Below are 14,590 nucleotides of genomic sequence, written 5' to 3' on the forward strand. Positions count from 1 at the left end.
AAAAAAAAAAAAAGCAAATTGCACCCAAAAATGGGAGGGAAACCATTGCTGGAGACGTCATTACTGAAGGGCATACGCGAGCCAGAACTTTGACAAAGATTTAGTCCTGTTTGCCATTCACCATCATCATTAGAACAGGTATCCAGGCCAAAATATATTACTTTATCACAATAAAGTCATCATTCCTACCATATGAGTCATCATAAGCTGCTCATTTTGTTTCTGGGAGGGAAAAAAAAGGGCAAATGATTTAAACGACTCCCAGCTAATCATTTTTATAATAATCTGATCTAAATATTTAGCCATAATATTATTTACTATCTTTCTGGTCTAATAATCAGGTGCTATATAAATCTGAGAACTCTAGGAAATTAGCTATCAATAACTGAATGCTAAAAATTATATATTTAATTTTTGAATTAATGTTCTCACATGCACTGAACAGGGACAAAATGCACAAATGTATGCACGCAGATTCCACTGCACAGGACCACTGCTCTGAACACTTAAAAAATTCAAACGATAGCTTGATAATGAAATAAAGTGAAAAGGCACACACACCACAATTTAACATTGGATAAAATTTAGGTCCTGTAGAAGGAGACAACAATAGTACCTGACAGCTTTTTTTTTTCTTAAATAGAATGCATTATGAAGAAAAGTGGTTGAGAAAGCTTAGTCATTTTTTTGTAGCTTAAAGCTTTTTTTCCCCCTCTTTTATTCCAGGCTTAAACAAAGTTCAGTGGGGCATCAAACTGCCTGTTTTAAATTACAGTCTGTATTTTAAAATAGAATGCATGCACGGCGTGTTCCTGAAGCTAGGGGGTGGGAGTGTTATTCACGGAAAATTGAAGGCTTGTTGAGTCAATAATCTTCTTTCACACAGTAACAATTTTCAGCTAAAATTTCTTGACCCAAACAAAAGAAAACAAGACCATTCAGTTATTTTACAACGATTTAGAGAAAGAAGGCAAAAGAAAAAGATGAGGAAGAGAGAGACACTTCTAAAACCCTACATTGTGAGGGAAGAATAAAAAATTTTGCTCTCTACATGTATTTATTTCCTCTCCCAAGCTGATGGTTAATATCAAAAATAGTTACTTCCATTCGAAAAGAAAAATAAAAGCAATTAACCAGTCCACAAACGCTACTATGAGCTCCTGCTGGTTATAGAGCTCTTATTATATAACCTACATGTATGCCTTCAGTTACCTACAAAGAGGAAATTTGTAAATTAAAATCTATTTCCCACCTAACTTGGCTAGCACAAAGTAAAACGCATTCAACCCCTTACCCTGGCCATGGCTGCAGAACTGGGGGAAGCCCACTGACCCCTCTGGGTACCAGCACCCTGAAGAAAGGAGGAAGGAGGCTTTCTAGTTCAACACGCCTGCCTTCGGCAGGCTCGAATGAGAAAAGGTACCTTTGCACGTCAGTCCTGGCATAAAAACTAAAATTAAAACCCGAAGTTGTTGTGCGGCGTGGCTTGACCACCTGTCCTACCCAAGCCCCCATGCAAGAATTTCCCACACGCCGTTTTTCTGTGCTTTGTACTGAAGACAAACACGACTGTTCTCCCCCTTGTGCGCAGAGACAGCTCATCTGTCGGAGAGGCTCATGTGTCCAGGTGTGGTTCGGTGGCTCTTTGTGGACACACCTGGGAGTTGTATGCGCCCAGCCTGTGGGGCCACAGAGAAGGCTCCACAGCCTCCCCCAGGTCATCTGAAGAGCAGCAAGCTGGCTCAAAACCTTCCCGTCGCCAATTTGTTAGGGCAAATCCTGTATGCTGACTTTTCTATCAGCCAGGAACATCTGCATTTTTCATCCCTTACTTAATGAGCCTCATTTATCAACTATAGATCATAGTTATCTTTCTATTATCAAAACCAATATCCTGCAAATCAGTTATGTTTCAGTCTCTCTTCATCTCCAATTTTGTCCAGTGTCTATTTTTTATAGTACTCTTTCATTAATTTTTTTAGAACTGACAGTCCCATAAAATGGGTTGAAATTCATTTCCCCCATACTTTAAATGGAAACCTTTAGAATGTTATGTGAACAAGTTTGCAGGGGGTATGCTTACAGTGTTTTTAAAAATTAAACGAATCTTTTAAAATAACATATTGCCACTAAGCAAATTATCTCAGCTATAATAAATTTAGAATTATCCACTTATTTCAACAGGGTTGAAGATCTCAATTTAGAAACACTTTGCACACAAACACTTCAGTTATTTAAAAGCAAACTCTAGTTCTTTTTAAATATTAATTTATTCAAACTTTCCATATATTTAACCTGCTTTTACCTGGAAGAAATCCAAACTGGTGAGGTTTTATTGGGTATTCATTTACAGAACAAACATTTAAGTGGAAGATTGTTTTGAAAGAAGGAGAAACCTACTTTCCCGCTTCCTACTACTTCTTGCCTTGTTCAAGTATTATCCTCTATTTTCAAAATGACTGCCAATATCACAAATGTAGTCTAAGGGATAAAATTATAGAACATCACATCTTAAAGAAATGAGCCATGTTGGAAAACAACGTTTGTCAAAGTCACTACCACTTTTCCTAAATTCGAACTTTCAAGTAAGGTCTTCACGTGTTTCTCTCAACCTTAATCCAAAAAGAATTTTAAGGTCTCCATATGGAATAGACCAGTTACTAAAATTACGTTTGAGAAGATGGTAAATCCTACGTAAGAATTCCAACTATTGTGTGTTCCACTTAAAACTTTGCCAAGATATCAAAATGTGTCTGTACCTTCAGTTTGGAAACTATGCCACTGATGAAGGGGTATCTTCAGATACTCTACCTGACAAGGCTCCATCCATCACAGAACTTCCTGCTCCCTTCCATGATTGCTCACCGGTCACCTCTTCCTTAACTCCCCAACTCCACGGACTCTACTAACATTTAGAAACACTCACAAACAGCTGATGTCGCCAGCTACACACAGGAATTATCAGTGCTTCAATACTGAAATAAAGTGACAACAACTTACAATTTTTTATATGTTCAGAATGATTTGAGAAGGATCAATCAACGGAAGACAGCTATCCTCTTAACCTTTTACTGAAACCCATTTAAATCAAGTTCAAGATACAAGTAAAAAAAGTTTGGGAAGAGTTCATTCAGCAGCCAAACATCTAATTCTAACCTGGTAGATTTCAACTTTTGCAAAAACCTGCCACCTAACAGGTTAAGAACACTTTAACAATTTGTGTTTTCAATTGGGTTGAAAACTTAGTGAAAAGCAAAACCCAGTTAAAAAACGCTTCACCTAGCTTTTTCTAACAGTTCCCGATTGTTCACAGGAACTGTGTTATCAAATCTACAACACTTAAAATGTCCCTATTAACATATCATCAATATTCATATATGCTGCCAAAGTACACGACCTTTTACCACTATCCAACGTAAGTGCCATTAAAGATTTAAAAAACAAACACACACAGAGTATTCTTTTTCAGGGAAGGCAGATCATTGTAGGCTCTGTTGCTAATACCTAACCCCCAAAGAATATTCTTGGTAATAACAGTTTTCCAACCATCCCCTTTCTGGCTTCCAATATCCTGTTTAACACCCTCTATTTCAAAGAAAAACCGGCATTTACTACCTCCTTCCTTTCACAAAGGGCCAAAAGACATATGTTTTATCTAAACCTCGATATTCCCTTCTAATTGCAAACTTCAACAAAGGTGCCATAAGCAATGTTTCACGCGACATTTAGGGTTTTTTACTAAACTCTGAAAGATACAAAAATCCCTTTTTAGGTCGACCTCTTTAGATATTTCCTATTTAAAGAAGAAAGGGTCAGAAGGAGATTTTTAATGACCTGATGGGCCTTCTCAAAGTCTGTTAGAATGGGGCTGATCTTATTCTGCATCTGAGGCAAACCGAATAATGGGCCTACTATCTGAAACACAAACTGGTGGGAGGCCTCTGCGAAGAAGAAACCAGATCACTGACTGCCAACCTAAGGAGAAGGACAGCTCTTCAGATCCCTGGAGGGGAAAACGCTGTTTACTTGGAAGGAGAAAATCAAACCTTTTGTTTGTTTACTTCCCTGTATCCATGTTTATACACATTTTATTAACAACATATCTGTGCCGCACTTACTGAAATTATTATCATTCCCGTCAATTTATTTATTTTTACAATTAAAAAACCTGTATTACTAAGAAAAGAATGTTTTCACACTATTTTTAGCTCAATTATCCAAAAGTGCCCACTTCTTCTCTAGAAGCTTAAGGCTACCAGGTTCAAGTCAAATGTCATTTTATAATAAAACAGTTTTAAGGAAAAACCCACCCTGCTAATACAGATACCTCATTATAATCCTTTAGTCTCAGGAGCATCAGAGAACATAGGCTCTACTGATATCAATTTGATACCTTGGAAAAAGTCCCTTAAGCAATGAAAACAAAATTCTGAAACTGGAGGAAGAACGTGGTTGGAAGTTTTTACCTAAAATCTTATTAGGAAAATACTACTGAATAAACATCATAAATACTCTGAAAAGATCCTATTCTAACAGGGGAGCCAAGACAGCTATAAAAATAAGTGTAATAAAAAGATAAACAGTAAATGGCACAAGCAATGAAAATGTAACAAAAGACAACAAAAAAAAGTGTATTAAATAATATTTGGAGGGGTTATCTTAAAATAGACATTGAGATCTACTCAATGTTTATAAAATAAAGCGTTAGTAAGTTGTAGCATTTTTCTGGCCTTCCACTGTGTATTCTGCTTAAATGCTGGCTTCCTTTCATATCAATATTAGAGGTGGAAAAACTACCCAATGTGCTCAAATTTTAAGTGATAATATTCCAAGGAGAGAGAGTTCTGCAAGCTACTTTTACTATCGACTAGATGCTAAGAATGTTAATCTTAGAATTGTTAATAATGGTAATATCAAGGTGCTAAGAATGTTAATGTTAGAATTGTTAATAATGGTAATATCAAGGTATGGAAGCTAATGCAACTCAATGGGGAAAGGCTGTTGATTAAGAGGGAGAGCAGTGAGTGGACATTATTAAGAAAGATTTGTTCTGAGCTTAGGTCTGAGGGAATTAAGTGATAAGTAAATATCACTGGTCATGGCCCCAAGACAACAAGAGGACAAGTATTAATTTATGAGGTATTTGCTTTACCGTGGATGATCTCAGGATCTAAGTCAGCTGGAAAACATAACTGCGTTAGCTCCTGAAGATCACCAAGAATTTAATGACATGCAAATACAGACAGATACCAGTTCAAACAACGGTGGGAGGACAACTTACTGAGATATCAAATTACAGATCTAGCATAAGGATACTGGAAATACCTTGGTTTGTCATAATGGAAACTGAACTGCATAACACACATGCTAAAGAAAAGATCACACGTACAGAAAATATTACAAAATCTATCCCAATATAATCAGAAAGATTAAGAAAGGACTACTGGAGAAGTTCCTTCTTAATAGTCACATATATAATAATCGAAGACTGAACAATCATACGGTAGAATCCTATACCACATTTTTTAAAATGTAAAGGGAAGACCCACAACTTAGTTCCAAATCATAAGCTACAGGTTACACATACAATGGGTTGCCTTTAAAAGACAAGATTTGTATCACTGACACATGAATCAAAAATGCAGCATAAATCTACAAATTACCCAACAGCAAATTCAGATATAATCACAATATAGTTTCATGGTACCTACAGTATCAACTTAGCCAAGTGGGAGAACTAAACTACTTAAAAGAGGTAATACTAAAAATACATGATATTAGAGCCATGGAGAATACCAACAAATCTTGCCCCCAAACTGTGATGACCTTAATCGTGTATAACATAGCTAAACACGCGTTAGTCAAGCCTGTACGCAAACTTTCTACACAAACGATGCCTGTTAAAAGAAAAGTGGCATGCTAAAATCCATTTAAATAGAGCCAATTTTCGTTTTGACAGGTTGGCAGCAGGTTAGGGACGGTGGTGGCTAGGTACACCAGCTGATCTATGGTTTGTCCTTCATTCAGTAACTGACACTTCCATATACTCGCCACAAAACCAGGAAAGTTTGTTCTCTAAAAAAAAGGCTTAGTGAAATGTTATTGCATCAATCAGCATCTTATTTACCTGTGAGTTAGTTACAAAAACTGAAAGAAAATACCAAACGGGGCATTTCTTTCTCTCTCTCTCTCTCTCTCTTTTTTTTTTTTTTTTTGTTAGCACGTAAGAAAATTTGTGTCATAAACAACTAACTGTAAATCCTCTTACAAATTAGACACGGAAAAGATGGAGGAAGAAAGCAAGTCATTAAAAGTATTCAAATAGAACAATTCAGAAAAACTTGGAACTACTGATGAACAGATCGGTTCACTTCCCGAAATGCTGTCGGCCCCCTTTTCAACACCCAGCTTAAAAAGCACCGTCCCAGAGCCCGACTCTTCCATCGGGTTTTCTGGGCGTTTCCGCATTTCATTCCCTCCCTAACGGTGCTGCAGAGCCAGCTGAACGTCGACACCCCCTTTCCGTGCAGAGCCATGAAAAGCAGCAGAGCCTAGTGAACGACTCCGAAGTTCCAGTGGATACAAAGAAAGCAGCACGCCACCAACTGTTCTTCTGACTACGTAAAAAAAATCTGTATCGATCTATAGCAGCCTTTCCAACCTACAGCACAGCACACATCACATCACCAGCCAGGGGCACCCCTACGAAGCTGGGCTTCTCTAAAAACAGTAAAAAGCTGGGGGAGGGAAAAAAGTGGAATTCGTTGTCCATCTGCTTCCCGTGAGTCCACTGAAATTTCCAAAAACCGCAAGCTAATTTCCAAATATCCAGCAAACGTTACGTTTGTCAGCGCTGCTCCCCTGCATGCGTACACACGCGTACACGCTCACCAAGCTCAGGCGTCCGCTAAAGAAGAAAAGCTTACAACGCAAGACGCAGAACCCATCGCCTCTCCTTCTTTCGAAAACCGAGTAACTAGACAGTGAGCACCCCGGCGTCGACTAGAAGATGACCACAACCGATTTCACCCACCTCCCATCATGGATGTAAAAGCTAAAACATTACGTCAAAAACATGTTCATCGGCTTCAGAGATACTCTACACCCTGTGGCCAGCACTTACCTTCTTCTCTAAGGCTGCACATGACTTAAAGACGGGTAGAGCATGCATGGCAAATGTCATGTAGAACGCTGATTACAAATGCTAGTCCTTGAACGCTTACAAGTAATATAATATTACTTAATGTAAAACATTGGAAATTCAAATTAAAATCCTGGCTAGCCTGAACTCCCATCTTAAATGCAACTTAACAAAAATGAAGCAATAATAATTCTTCAAATCAAAATATTTTAATAAAAAAGAAATATAAAAACTGATTTGCACAGATGTACTCTTTTAGTTTATAAGGAAAACCTCATTTGAATTAGGCTATTGTCCATTAAAAATAAAACAAAACAAAACAAAAAAACAAGTTCTTTACAGGCATCAACACGATTCCCTATAATCTGGCCACTACCCTAATCAATATATATCTCCATCCCCATACTGTATTTGCTGGTGAATATAAAGTCTGCCTTTTCCAAATTTAAACTAAAATGCTTTCTTTTGGGTAGAAAAGGATTGGGTGATTTCTCATTACATCTAGCCCCAGAAGCTGGGATGCTACCACCGGATGCTTTATCTCGTTCATCAGCTGTGATCATTTGCCAAGTGGGAATTTCTTCACGTTTAACTCTTGTACAGACACCTCTGTTCTGTATCACTACAGAAAGCAACAGGCTAGGCAAAGCACAACTGTACAAGAGAAACACCTTTCTGCCACAAAACCCGTCAGCTGAGTAATAAACCTTGCAAATGGACCCAGAGATACTTCCAGATGAAAGAGACCTATCCAGAATAAAGCCCTAAAAAATTAATAAACCACAAATACATCTGACATCTAGAAAGTTCTCCCCTGAGTCTTAATATAAAGTAGAACAAGCAAAAGTAACAGGTCTTTTTAAAAATCTTTAACTCATTACATTTCTAAATCAGCACATTAATGTCTTACTGGTAAACTTGATGGTCTTTCTTGTTGTATTAAGTTCAAGTCTTCGTGGTTAGGTTTTCCAGGAGCCAAAGGAGGTTGAGACCTAGTTCCATAGCCTTCCTGAGACATGTCCTAAACAAACACAAATATAAAGCACTTCATAAATATCTCAATGAAGTTGTAACCAAAATGAAGCAAAGGCTTATCACAAACTATCAATTTACATTACATTTAAGCAGACATAGAAATATGTTCTAGCTATCATGTAACTTTATCAAAAGTAGAAGCAAATGACAAAGCAGTGAATCGTCAAGAGCAAAAAACATTATATACACATATGTATACATATACGTGTGTATACATATATGTATATATACACACACAACTAAATTTATCATGACCATACAAACTAAACGCCATATTTGAGTTTTGCAGGAAGGTAACAGTCAGTAAAAGATGGAGAAGGAGGTAAGCTACGACCAAACTCTCCTTAAACCAGAGCAAACCAAAAGTTCATGTTATTGTTTAATTCTGATTTGAGCTGAGCTGCCTTTAGCGTTACCTTGAAAATGTTAACATAATTAATGAAAACTTTATTATCAACTGACTTTTAGTACGTCCTCTCGATAACCCACAAAACAACATCATTATTAAGCTCACGGTATCCTGGGGTTTCTACAAAACCAATAAACGCTCGTGTGCAGAATTCCATATGTTCACGTGGCATAGTTTCCAGAGAAGCACAATCAAGAATAAAACAGCAGTAGGGAAACAAAACACACCCAGAAAACCTGCTGAGGTCTGAGAAACTTATCATTAACATGGCCTTTCTGGCATCCTGTTGAACACTTTTCCAGGAGGTATTCAGCATGGTTTCAGTGTTATACTGAAATACTATTATAGAAACCAAATACCACACCACACCAAACTCACTGTATACCCAATCTCGAGCTGTTTAACTATGCATGCTCAGCTACTAAACATTCTACCACCATTTGCACCCAAAGTCAAACAGCAGCACAGAATGTAAAATACTTATTACAGCATGTCTTAATTGGCGCTGAAAGCTGAAAAACCAGTTTCTGATGGGACAGGGAAAAAAGAATGGAAAACACCACTTAAAAGTAAAATTCTCTCCCTTTCCCTGTCAGTGTTTGTATTAAAGAAACGTTATATACAACTTCTACTTCTCCTGTTAAATCCTCAAAATACCACTTTAAAAATTAATGTTTATTAGTTGAAACCCTATAAAAAGCTTCTGCTGCCCCACCCCTTTCTCACACAGTATACGCTTAAAATTACATGGTTTCTTAAGCCAAGAAACTTTGGACCAATAGCTAGTACTACAAAGTATACAAACTGTACAAACCAGATTTAAGTAGCCAAGCACTGGCTTTAAACAGGCTCTGTGGTAAGAGCATGCCTACAATACAGCATTTCCCAAGCAACCCTTCTGTCCTTTAAATAAATCTACACACACACACACACACACACACACGCACGCACGCACACACACACACGCACGCACGCGCGCACACACACACAATTAATCAAAATATCTAACCTCTAAAAGGAATGCATTATGCCCAGTCAGTACTATGCTTTTGTAAGAGAGTTAAATCCCAGTTGTCCAGGTTTTAATCTGGTAACAGTGAGGTGAGGCCTCAGTGAGCACATGCCATCCAGGATACCCAAAAGGGTCTCTTCAATCTGGCTGCCAGCAGAGGGGAACAATTGGGCTGTGGGGGACAAAAGCCAAGGCTGAAAGATTATTACCGCTCTCGCTGCCCACCCCCTGCCCCCAGCACCGGCTCTTCCGGACCCCAGACCTCCACTTGTCACACAGACATCCCGCTGGGTGCCCTGCAGGCGCCTTTAGATGAACAGCAAGGATTTCAAATCAAGTGGGGCACAAGGCCTCCATTCAGGGCCTTCACCCTGTTACAAAAAACCCCACAAAGGTGCTGGACAGCCTCACAATGGGCAAACAAATGAGCAGACCCCCCCCCTCAGTTCCTCAAATACACGCGTGTGCGCACACACACTTTATGGGCAGTGCTCAGACACTTTTTTCTTTTTTTTTAGTAAACTTCAGTTAAGAAACAGGAACAGGCTCACATGCCCTATGCTTATTAGCCTTTTAAATTTTTTTTATTTTCTCTTTGTAGCTAAATGAACTGATTTTTAAAAGAGTTGAAAGAGACCATTACAGCGGTAATGAATACACATTTCAATTTCGATACTGTCCCCTCTAAAATAAGCAGCACTGAACTAATAGACTAGGAAAGCTATCAGAAAATTTTACTATGGCCTTGCATTTCACTTTTTAAGGCTTTAAAAGTTCAAAATAATTAGATCCCACCAAAGTCTCAAACACTATTCCTAACCACAAGAGGCTTTCAATTATTAAATTCAGTTGGAAATAAAACTGAAACAAAATTTAGTGAGAATGGCTGAAACGGGAACTTGTTCCGCCTCAATTTGTGTTGAAACAGAAGGATTAATTTAACTGAGGAAACATCCAGAAAAGGTACCAAGGTTTAACCTAAAACAATCATCATCTGTATATAAATCAGCCTGGGACTATAAAGTCTACATTTGGCAGCTTTAATAAAGATAGAAAGGCTATATTCCATAACAAACCTGAGCTTTTTCCCCTTCAGAGCTATATTTATTTTCTAGTATGTACTTATTTTCACCTCAAGAAGAGTAGTAGTAATGAGTAATTTAATAGACAATATAAGAGGGCAATGTCAGTATCAGGAAATAATGTGTTCAGCATTACATTTTATAAACAAATGACAAGATACAACCTTACATTTAAAAAAACTTTTTTTAATGTTTAGTTTTTTGGAGAGAGAGAGACTAGAGCACGAGCAGGGGAGGGGCAGAGAGAGAGGGAGACACAGAATCCGAAGGAGGCTCCAAGCTCTGAGCTGTCAGCACAGAACTAGATGAGGGGCTCGAACCCACAGACTGTGAGATCGTGACCTGGGCAGAAGTCGGACACTTAACCGACTGAGCCACCCAGGTGCCCCACATTTTTAACACATCACTGCCATCTCTGGTTATTTACAAATCTGAACCCGTGCACACTAGTGTGCACGCTAGTTTACACACATATTATTCTGCATTCATCTGCCGTGCATATGCAAGGCCATGGCCATTTAAAAGAGTTATCTCACTCTAATAATTCTGCAATGCAAAAGAACCACACGTGCGGAATGTGGTTTACCCTTTCAGAGTTCTTTATCAATATTATTTTTCTTCGTCACACCCACAAACTTTTACCCATTGATGGATTCTGGTTTTAACCCTCTTTATGTTATGAGTCAAAGAGTCGAAGGTAAGAAGGAGACTGACTCAGGAAACAACTAAGGTTTGTGAAAAGAGCTTGCAGGTAGGGGCACGCACGCATCTGTTCCACAAGTGTTCACCTAGGTATTTAACAGACGTGGTAGGCGTCTGCTGAATGCCCAGGAGAGAACACTTCTTTTGCTGGGTACTTAACATCTTACAGTGTGAAGCACGAGCAGGTACAAAACACTCGTGTCCCACTTACATTGTAAGGAAGGATAAGATCACAACTATCACGTGGGTGTCCCGTAGAGGCCAAGAGCCCAAGTGCTCCTGTCTTCTTTTATGATGAAATGAATTAAGTACTAATGGCAACACAAGACTTGAAAGAAAATGTAGAATAAAATGTCAAGGACTCTTTAAAAAAATAAAAAAGGGAAAATATTCCCATGGTATGAGTTCAAAAGATACAAGGTGATAAACAATGAAAAGAATGACTGTCTCCGCCACAGGATGCCCTCCACAAGGTTATCCTTCCACAACCACTCAATGCATTACCAAGTGTAAATGTGAATTTAAATCCTTTCTCCTTTGTTTCTCCTATACACAGCATGTTTTTGGTCCCTTAACAATAGACCATACAGCTCATTCCATATCTGCACCTAAATGTCTATTCTTTGTGTCCTGCTACAGAGTACCGCATTATTTGTCAGAACTGTGACTTATTTAAGCAGTCCCCTACTGATGGACAGTTAGGTTGCTCCCAATCTTTCCCCACCTCATACAACACAATGATAAAATCCATGTGCGTTCATCTTCGTGTGAAGTATTTCTGTGGCATAAATCTGCACGAGGAGCATTTCTGCCAGACGGTTGGTACCTTTAAATTTTTGACAGAATCTAACAAAGTGCTCTTAACAAAGGGACTCTCGGTCTACATTCAAGGCCATCGTTTTGGAACAGAATGAAGCTTCACTAAAAATGTTGATCTTAACTCTCGATATGCCTAAAGCCATTATAAAAAGCAGGAGAGCAGGGGCAGGGGGAGTGGTAGGAGGACTAGTAGACAGTAACACAAAAGAGAACAAAAACTCAAGAGCATGTAGAATAGAAACCAAAGGAAGGGGCGCCTGGGTGGCGCAGTCGGTTAAGCGTCCGACTTCAGCCAGGTCACGATCTCACGGTCCGTGAGTTCGAGCCCCGCGTCGGGCTCTGGGCTGATGGCTCAGAGCCTGGAGCCTGCTTCCGATTCTGTGTCTCCCTCTCTCTCTGCCCCTCCCCCGTTCATGCTCTGTCTCTCTCTGTCCCAAAAATAAATAAACGTTGAAAAAAAAAAATTAAAAAAAAAAAAAAAGAAACCAAAGGAAGATGGAGAAGTAGACGGGGTGAAGGGTCCTACACACACCAGCAAATGGTATACAGGGTGGGGGAGGATGAGGCCAGGAGCCAGTGGAAACCGGTCTAGAAACCATGGTGACTTTTGGGTGACTTAAGAAAGATTTCTCCAATAATCGCATGAAGTCCAGGTGTGTTACCAAGAACAAAGATGGCCACTTACTACCACTGCAATAATCCAGAGTGAGATGACAGGATTTGAATGGTATCGTAACGTCCTGCAACATCCAGGTCAGAATAAGTTTCCTGCTCCTTTTTTCTCCCTGCTTTTGGAACTGCCACCATCAATTCCAACTGCTAACGGGGAAAAGAAATGGCATATAAGACACTGTCGTGGGAGGGAAGAAGGACTGGGGCTCCTCCACAGGGTGCAGGCCTGATAGCCACACAGGGTTACCAGTCACACGAAATCACGACTCGGATCAAGAAACTTAGCATGCCATTGACCTCCCTAAGTGTTAGCGTATAGGTAAAAAAATTTAACATATCCTTTCCCAAAAGAAAGCAATAGAAGGCTATAAAACACCCACTTCATAATGGGTGTTCACAATCACCCCCTCCGCCAACCCAGGAACACGCTGAAGGAAATACAAAGACAGCTGACATTTGCAGGCAGGGCTCTGTGACAGGTTCTGTGTGCTGTCCACCTTTACAATAAACCCCCGAGATAGTCCCTTCCACCATCTTGTTTTTACCATTAGGAAACAAAACCTTAAGTGACTTGCACAGCTGACATCTAAGCACTGGATAGTGTCTCTATGTGATGGACAAATCATTTCTTTCCTAAGCGTCCTCCAGAGGCCACTGGAAACCTCACACACTATTACATACTATTTAATATAATTTTAACTTTTTTAAGGTATTCCATATATTCTCCTAAACTCCCCTTTCAAAAATTATGAACCTTGCAAATTTTAAATGTGGGATACTTCCAAAATACTCAGTTACAATACTGTGAATAAATATTAAAATTTAAAACTTCCGCAAATTTGAATCTAAGACTACTTACTGTCTCTACCATGACCATGGAATAAAGTCCACAGGTTGACAGGAAAGACAGAAAGAGACCTGCGCTGCCTTCTCACATTATGTTCGCGTAAAGCTCCTCGGCCAGTTCGGCTCTTCCGAAAACTGGCATCGCTCGGATCTTTACCCCAGAGACTCCACGCTGATCCCTTGGGGTGACAATTCCTCTACTTCAAGTCCCACATATTTTAACTGCACTATGAATATCTCTACTTGAGGGTAAAGTCCCTTCCACACATCACGTCGGAAAAGGACTCTCCTCTTCGTCCTCCATCCTGATGGTCCTCTGTCTGGTCACCGCCCCATCTACAGGGGACTTCTCAGAGCCATCCCACACACCTTTTCATATCTTTCACTATCCGCAAGCTTCTGACCCATCGAGTCACTGTCAAGGCCACAGTCTTCGTCTTCCCCCACCGACTGCCAGGCCCTGTACTTGAGCCGCTTTATATTATGGCCTGTGGCCGACTACGCCACCAGAACTGACTTGGCTAAAATTCAAATGGTCGTGGCACCCTATTGCTTGGAAAAGGCCTCAGTGCCTACAGAACGAAGCCCGCGGTCTTTGGTCTGGCACAGGAGAGTTCAGCAAACACCCTCCAGCTGGCACCCAGCTTCAGCTGGGTCTTCCCCCGGCAAGCCCGCACCTCACCCCCTCACCCCCTCGACTGTTCCCGAGCTCTCAGGATGCCACGTGTCTGCACGTGCAGCTCTTCAGTCCGTCCTGGTCCCGGAGGGGTGCCTTTCTTTCTGGATCTGCAAAGCATCTGGCTGTCCTCAAGAGCCTGCTAAAAATGAACTCCAGCATGCCCCCAAACAACGACCCTCTTCAGATGTACTCC

General features: G+C 39.9%; 1 protein-coding gene across 9 annotated transcripts in view; it reads right to left on the reverse strand.

Moving 5' to 3' along the window:
* The window catches only part of ARID1B (AT-rich interaction domain 1B), a 450,798-nt gene that overhangs the window by 276,858 nt on the left and 159,350 nt on the right, over positions 1-14,590 (reverse strand). For 8 of the 9 annotated variants that reach the window (XM_047102162.1, XM_047102161.1, XM_047102155.1 and 5 more), the window contains exon 4: positions 8,052-8,162. The exons of the other annotated variant lie outside the window; for it this stretch is intronic. In XM_047102162.1, coding sequence (XP_046958118.1) covers positions 8,052-8,162 — 111 coding nt within the window. The remainder of the gene's footprint in view (positions 1-8,051; positions 8,163-14,590) is intronic. 9 annotated transcript variants of the gene reach the window in all.

This window comes from Lynx rufus, unplaced genomic scaffold (assembly GCF_022079265.1).
Source record: "Lynx rufus isolate CCGP_SWC_20201006 ecotype Redwood Valley unplaced genomic scaffold, mLynRuf1.p SCAF_6, whole genome shotgun sequence".
Lineage (NCBI taxonomy): Eukaryota > Metazoa > Chordata > Mammalia > Carnivora > Felidae > Lynx > Lynx rufus.